The sequence below is a fragment of the Vanessa cardui genome, chromosome 11 (genome assembly GCF_905220365.1).
Source record: "Vanessa cardui chromosome 11, ilVanCard2.1, whole genome shotgun sequence".
NCBI classification, from domain to species: Eukaryota; Metazoa; Arthropoda; class Insecta; order Lepidoptera; family Nymphalidae; genus Vanessa; species Vanessa cardui.
Genome location: NC_061133.1, coordinates 10,875,885 through 10,884,302, shown reverse-complemented (window position 1 = coordinate 10,884,302; position 8,418 = coordinate 10,875,885). Strand labels below are relative to the sequence as shown.

Below are 8,418 nucleotides of genomic sequence, written 5' to 3'. Positions count from 1 at the left end.
AAAAGAAAGAAAAGAAAGAAAAGAAAGAAAAGAAAGAAAAGAATGAAAAGAAAGAAATAATAAAATTAGCTTCAGACTCTGCTTCGACTTAGCTTTCGAAAGAATTAAAAAGAATGTGACGGTTGGTCCTTCAAACGATTCCGATCACATGACTTATTAGGTTATGTCGTTCACACCCGACAGATACAACAAAATCATCTTGGTTGGTAATTATTCGTAATCGACGACACATACAGACAGACGAACTATATGTTATACATATTACACTGAAATATTTAAGACAAACATCACGGATATGAATAATGTATACATTTAATCGATTTGTTTTTTACAGAATAGTTTTTATTACAAATTCTGACGGTCATTATTGAATATTTACTCAGTAAAAAGTAATGTAATTGGTATAAAATATGTATGTATGTACTCGTATTTAAAAAAAATGAATAAACATAAGTAGGAAATTACATTTAAAATTAAAATAAGTCAGTGACGGTTTTGTAACCTACAACCTGTATTGTGCAACCCAGAAATCACCTGTACATAATAATATGTACAGGTGATATAAATATGCATATATACATTACTTACTTTTATTTAGGACAACTATTATAATTCTGTATACATAGGTATAATTAGTAATTCTATAATATTTAATAAGCTAAAAATAGCTTATTTAGTTTCTGATTAAACCTTGCATATAAAAAAATATATACAATAAAAATAAAGTTTGTTACAATTTTTGTCTGTCTGCTTGTTACGATTAATCTCTAGAATGGCTGGACCGATTTTGACTGGACTTCACTGGCAGATAGCCGTTGTATTAAGAAGTAATTAAAGCTACAAAATAAGTTTTTTTGTTCAATTCAGACGAGCACGAAGTCGCTGGCACACCTAGTTATTATATAACAATAAATAGTCGTTAACTTGTCTTAATTATGTATTTAATTATATAGCAACACTATTGTTTTGTTTTTGGGTGATGAGCAAGCGATATTCCACGAACAATAAACACAAGAGCTGAGATTTCACGGTTGACAGCGCGCTCACAGAAGACGCTTGCCGTAAGCCTTTGGCATTATAATGTTCATAGGCTTGGATGACCACTTACTAACGGCTATTCACTTAGAATTCAAAATGTTATACTAGCGACCTGACCCGGCTTCGCTTCGAATACGACCTCCGTGGTCGAGAGGTGTGTACACCGGTTTTCATGGGTACGCCACTCCGAGGTCCCGGGTTCCCAGTCGAGTCGATGTAGATTATCATTAGTTTTCTACGTTGTCTTGGGTCTGGCTGTTTGTGGTACCGTCGTTACTTCTGATTTTCCATAACACAAGTGCTTTAGATACTTTAAATTGGGATCAGAGTAATGTACATATGTGATGTTGTCTCATATTTATTTATTTATTATTTTATATTAAATATTGTAGAGAATGTCTCAATTATCCGTATTTTTATACTATATTTTCCACAATACATTTCGAATCACTCTATTTATTAAGATATTAAACAAAAACGCATCAAAACCCGTTACGTAATTTTAAACAGCTAAGCATACATAGGAACAGACAGCGGTAAGCAACTTTGCTTTATAGTAAGTAATGATGATTATTTCTTTAAAGTGTATCAGCGGTAAAAAATAATGGTCAACCACAAATGTGCTACTAAATTTGCAAACTGGGAAATTATATTTCTTGCATTTAACATTACACTAAGTCATGTACCTAAATTGGAATACCAATTCTCAATGCTGTGTAGCGGTAGAATTCATGATGAGGCAGCCGCTGAGCGATACATACCCGGGGGTGTTTACACGAAGCTCTACTAAGTAATCCTATATTCTATTTAAATTTAATAGAATGACTTAAGCTAGTAATTATTACCATATTAATTAAAATGCAGTGCGTCTCAAAATAAAATTAAAAAAAAGTAATGGTAATACGGAAGATTTAAACTCAAATGTGTGTATAATCTATAATCTCTAACCTAAGGTCAAAATGCATTTAATGTAATAAAGAGTTGTATAATGAAATCTTATTCGGCTCGTAAAATGTGCAGTGGAAATCTTTAATCTTTATGAATCTCTAAGCCAAGCTAAAAACGCGTTAATATTTTAGTAAATAATGTTAATATAATATTAACGAAAATAAGTGCACTTTCCATTTCCTCGCGTTCATAATCCGATAGGACAGCATCGCTGTTACGACTGGAAGAGTTCAGCAATAGTTTGTTTAATTAGAAAAAGTAATATTATGTAATTGTTATATACATTTATACTGATAACCTATCTTAATGTATAATGTTCTCCTGTGCAACGACCTCCTTTCTTTGAGTAGATTTAGATCATATTCCACCACGCTACCCAATACTGGTTGGTTGATATGTGACAGAATTTCTACCAGAGACAAAATCAATTATAAACACAAATTAATTACATGAAAATTCATTGATGCTTGTTCAGGTTTAATTAATAATCTTCCGTAATTAAGAGAATTATTCATTTGTTTAGCTAATTAATAATGTAATCTTATTAACGTTTCCATATTCGTACTCCGGATTAATTTTATGTATTTTATTCGAGTTTCAACAGCTATAATAGGTACCTTTTGCATTTTGCTCAACGTTTTGACACAGTACCTCCTGTCGTAGTCAGAGTCACGATCTCCGCGCTCCGACGTCGAAGGCACGAGTTCGCAACGTCTACAATATATAATTATAATACTGCAAGTACCCAAGATGATCCCAATCGTAATCGTACGAACTCTAGTTGCAAATATATCTAAAAGAAGTAGCCCGCAGCATCGATCGTGTTTTTGGGTGTTGGTTGTCATGTATTAGGCAAATAAGTATGTCCATTCTTGGAGTTCAAGTTTGCTTCATACCAAATTTCATAAAATTCGGTTCAGCGGTTTGGTCGTGAAAGAACAACAGACAGATTACTGTCACATTTATAACGTTAATATGGACTAGTCGTCGATGTCGTCTTTTAAGGTAGGTCGTCAGTTGTTTTGACCAAATTTCATCAAATTCTGTTCATTGGGTTGACCGTTTAAGAGTAGACCGACAGACATAAAGAGTTATTTTCTCATTTATATACGAGATATATGCTCGGGAGTCGAGATGGCCCAGTGGTTAGAGCGCGTGCATCTTAACCGATGATTGCGGGTTCAAACCCAGGCAAGCACCGCTGTTTCATGTGCTTAATTTGTCTTTATAATTCATCTCGTGCTCAGCGGTGAAGGAAAACATCGTGAGGAAACTTGCATGTGACAAATTTCATAGAAATTCTGCCACATGTGCATTCCACCAACCCGCATTGGAACAGCGTGGTGGAATATGTTCCAAAACTTCTCCTCAAAGGGAGAATAGGCCTTTAGCCCAGCAGTGGGAATTTACAGGCTGTTGTTGTGTTGTATACACTCGTATATGCAGAATAAAGGTGCAAGGAAGAAAACATTATGTAAGAAACTTGCCTGGCTGTTTGTTGTCTCTATCTTGAAAACAAACTTTCGGAATTTATAGGTCGCAGACGTTATTAACATAATTTGTTACTTTGACAAAAGTTTGAATATCACCATTACCTTATTCAGAAATATAATTTTTGATAAAACAAAATTTACCTTTATTACTATGTCATAAACAGATATCTGTTGCTGTAAGGATTGCTTTTTGGTTTGTCGTTCCAAAATTAAAAAAAAACATTGTTTTTTTTTATATATCTATACATTTATATACACAGATATATAAGCTTTGAAATAGCTTAGCTGGAACATCAAATAATCGGTGTTTGGCGTGTGTGCGTTCCCACTAACTAAATTGGTCTCGTGACGTCACACAATCGTGACACAATCTGAGAATCTATATCACGGCCACGTATATAATCTGTAAAGATTATACGTTTTATAGTACTTTGTCTGATATAAAACGCTAATACTATAATTACAATATGCAATATTTGATTAAGTTTTTTCTCAGATAAGCCTTTAAAAACTTCTAGGCGTAATGATTTGTCATATACTTACTTCATCGCCCTGACGTCGTACTGCTAAAAAATATAATATTACGAGTAGTATCGAGTCAGGCAACTAATTTCTCGACTATTTTTCACGTCGTAAAAATATAAATTATCAATGTACGAAAGCTCCATACAAACCGGATTAGAAGATTTGCATCAAACCGTTAAAACAAACAAACAAAATTTTCCACTTTATTTGGTAGTTCTTAAACATTCTTTATTCAAACATTTTTAGTTATTCAATTTAACGATGGTTTGCTAAAATCGTACATTAGCTGTATACGTTGCTTCGAAGTACACGAGGTTTAATTATGTAATTGTGTTTCCGTACTCCATACATGTGTGAATAAATCATGTAGAAACGAGGAATAGGAGAAAGATACATGATCTTACTTTGATTTATTTACAGAGTGTACGGAGATACTTATCACAGGCGAATATTGTCGTTTATCGTGAAATGAATAAGAGAACTTTGGTGGTGGTGGTTAATGTATTAATCTTTAACTTGTGTGGGAAGGAAGTTAATATTAGTCCCTATAGTATTCATTATAAAAATTGTCGATGTTGGCTTCATAAGGTCGTATAAACCTTGGGAATAGTCAAGAAAATGTTCTGTGGGATTTGTTTGGAGTACATTTCAGTAGCCCGAAGTCTATACTCTGTAATCGTGTCTCTTACGCGCGAGTGAAAGCGGCTATTAGATTATGATTTAATTATACCATGTAAATTACATTAAATAATAATACAACAGCCCGCATGCTTTTTTGTTTAATTGCGCCTGCAGGTATAATGAAAATTTATAAAGCATTTTTTTTATTTCGTGATGCTATATTACAATATTATGTACAGTTATCTTAATTAATTAGTATGCAAACTATGAGTGCGGTAAAAGTTAAAACACCCCTAAGTAAAAATTAATTTCATTTGAATGTTTTGGCGATTTAAAATAAAATAGTATAGCTAGCCTTGGTGAATAAAAAACTATTATGAAAATATAATTTAATTAAGTGAAATGTATTTTTAAGCCGATTATCAAAGTAGTATTATAATCGTCTTAAAAATTGAGCTGTTGCTATAAAACTTTATTTACCTGAATATAGAAATTAGAAAGCGGGATATTTATTTAATAAATATTGTTAATCATTTGTATATTCGTCTCGCATAATGATAAGTTTACCTTTGCTTCAGACACTGGCAGTGTAAAAAATACAAAACAAGAAGCGAATTTACGATGTAAAATTGTTTTTGCCTGTATACACTGGGTCACTAACCTTTATTGTGCTTTCAGGCAATTAAAATTTTAATATGAGAGTCAGCAAACAATACGAATAATATGTTCTACTTGACTCAGATGTTCGAATAGGCTATAAATGTGATTGATTTATTTATAAATCTTTCACGAAATAAAACCCTGAATTAGTTTAATTAAAAAAAAGTTTAAAACCTAAATCTACTATGGAATCAAGCTACGAAAATAACGAAATAATAACCGACAGAATATTATTAAATAAACATCATTATTAACAGTAGCACGTGACCACGGCTATGAACGTAGCTATATTATGTACTTCATTATTATTTCGTGCAAGTCTACGATATACAACAACAACAACAGCCTGTAAATTCCCACTGCTGGGCTAAAAGCCTCCTCTCCCTTTGAGGAGATGGTTTGGAATATATTCCACCACGCTGTTCCAATGCGGCTTGGTGGAATACACATGTGGCAGAATTTCTATGAAATTTGTCACATGCAGGTTTCCTCACGATGTTTTCCTTCACCGCTGAGCACGAGATGAATTATAAAGACAAATTAAGCACATGAATCAGCGGTGCTTGCCTGGGTTTGAACTCGCAATCATCGGTTAAGATGCACGCGTTCTAACCACTGGGCCATCTCGACTCTTAATCTAGACTTTACTAGTCTACGATATACCCGATCGAAACCTATTCAGATATATAGATCGTTAAAAATAATGAAGTTTTAGTCGATAACATATGGAAACCGCAAAATTCGATAATAACATGATAATGAAATGACAGTTCAACGGGCGGCCATGTTTGATATTTACGGATGCGTTCAAAAATAATAATTTCGTGCAAGGGTACAGTAGTTAGTATATTATTTATATATTTAACCTAAGCGAAGCCGAGTTTTGATTTAGTAGATGATATTTACTTGTCATTAAGAAATACAAATTCTCATAACATTCAATTATGACGTATTATTTTCTTCTAAGAAAGTAGGTTCTTGGTGACAACACATTTAGTTTCTCTTGTTAATAATATTAAAAAGAATGATATGCAGTTTTACAAAATGTAATTGTCAAGTCATTTTCTTCACTAATTGTTTTATAAATTTAATTGGCCCATAAAAACTTACAACTTTGAACGGAATTTATTTTAAGGTATTTGTTGTCTGTAGCTTTCGTGGTGTTTAGGGATTTGTCGAATTAGCCTACACTTCTAGGAATTCAAGCTTGTTTTATACTGAATTTCATCAAATCTCGTTCAGTGATTTAGCTAAAAAAGAGCGAGTAGTAAGAGAGTTGCTTTTGTAATTATTATATTAAATATAATATTATTAATGGATATTAAAGTCAAACTAATCACTGTTTACTTCAACTAAAATACTACGTTAGCATTTTTCTTCGTAAATATAAGTTTTTTCTAAAGTACTTCAGAACTGACTTGCAGAAGTAAGGTTACCTTATTATCTGTGTTATTGTAAGACATTCGTGTAATTTTTTTATATTTATTTATTTTCTTATGCATTTATAGAAATGATGGGGTTGATTTTGGTACATATTATATTTAAAGATTATGTACAGATTTAATGTCATATTTGAGTTTACAATTCGTAGATATTTTTTTATCCAAATTCGTAACAATTACAAAAATTCAATTGCAGTGAAAGACAGCTTAAAACTTAATGATATGGAATGTAATTTAAACTGCTTTTTTATTACAGGCGGCGAATCAGACCATATCTTCCATCTCCACGGATACAGTTTCTACGTCACTGGTATCCGGATATTCAACACCGGTTTGGACAAAGATGCAGTAATCCAGATGAACAATGATGGAGATCTCTTCAATTCCAAAAACTTAGACGATCCAGTAATGAAAGACACCATTGTAATACCGAAATTTGGTGTCGTTGCCCTGCGTTTTAAGGCCGATAACCCCGGTTATTGGATGATGAGAGACGAAAGGTCAGCTCATTGGACCAGGGGCTTAGATTTCGTTTTAAAAGTCGGCGAGAGCGGAGACTTCGTGCAGGCGCCGTCAGATTTTCCCAAGTGCGGTTCGTACGTCGGGCCAGAATATTTTCTTATCTAAGTTAAGAGACTGATACTACGTTACCAATATTGTTAAGTTGCTCAAATATTTATTACTTTGTGATATTATTATTGTGATTTCGGCCAACTTTAATTCGTTGAGACACAAATTCTCACATCTTTTTGGTGTAAAATTGTTATTCTAAATCTAAATTGCATGTTAATTTTTTCTTATACAAAATGTGTTTAAATTAGTCGTGGGAATGAAAATGTATTATTGTTTTGTTTCTAAATAGTCGATATAATCACACTGAAAATTTAATACCTTATTATTATTCGAATTACCATAGATACAATTAAAATGTTATAAAATAATTTTCATGCGTTTTTTTTAAAAACATTATATTTTAAAAGAGCGATGTAGCGATAAACGAGTTTCACACGCGGATGTGCGTTCGTTTAAAATTAAAATTTTACACGATACATTTTTATTTTAATTTAAAACTTAAATGTTTTACCGTTAAATAATTAAAAAATTATAAAGTGCTAATAATATGCATATTTTATCTATAATAAAGTAAACATTATAAGAATAAACGTTTAGTTAAAAGTATATTTTAATTTCATTGAAACACTTCGTTACTAAAAAGAGGCTTAAAAGAAAGATGGCTATTCTAAGTCTATGCACAGATAAAATATAATACGTATTGTTAGTAATAATAGAACAACATTAAATTAGCACTATAAAAGCACAGATAACAAATTATTGTTGTTATATATTCAGCCTTATTACACTTTATCACATGAATAGATTGATGATGAGTTTCATATGTTGATTGCATTAAAATCGATGTTAACAAATGAACCGTGCATAATATTTGTATGGGTTACTGTAATTGATGTATTCATACGAGAGCTTATGCACAATAAACATTTATGTTAGTTAATAATATTTATCGCTTTGCTTCCGTACCTAATTTATGGCGGTATATAATATAATTAAAACGGTAAGGAAAGCATGCTATATACGAATGTTTGGAAGTCATAAGATTTATTTTGGTTGAGGTTAATGGTTCCGTACATTTGATTTGAATTATGAGTTTTAAAAAACACAAAAATCATCTC

The 8,418-nt window shown here is 32.0% G+C and overlaps 1 protein-coding gene across 1 annotated transcript in view; it reads left to right on the top strand.

Annotated features, from left to right (window-relative positions):
* LOC124533762 (laccase-2-like) overlaps nucleotides 1-7,665 on the top strand; it is a 28,363-nt gene extending 20,698 nt beyond the window's left edge. Inside the window, exon 5 of the mRNA XM_047109256.1 lies at nucleotides 6,984-7,665. Within this exon, the coding sequence (XP_046965212.1) occupies nucleotides 6,984-7,354 (371 nt within the window). The 3' untranslated portion in view covers nucleotides 7,355-7,665. The remainder of the gene's footprint in view (nucleotides 1-6,983) is intronic.
* The last annotated feature ends 753 nt before the right edge of the window (nucleotides 7,666-8,418 follow it).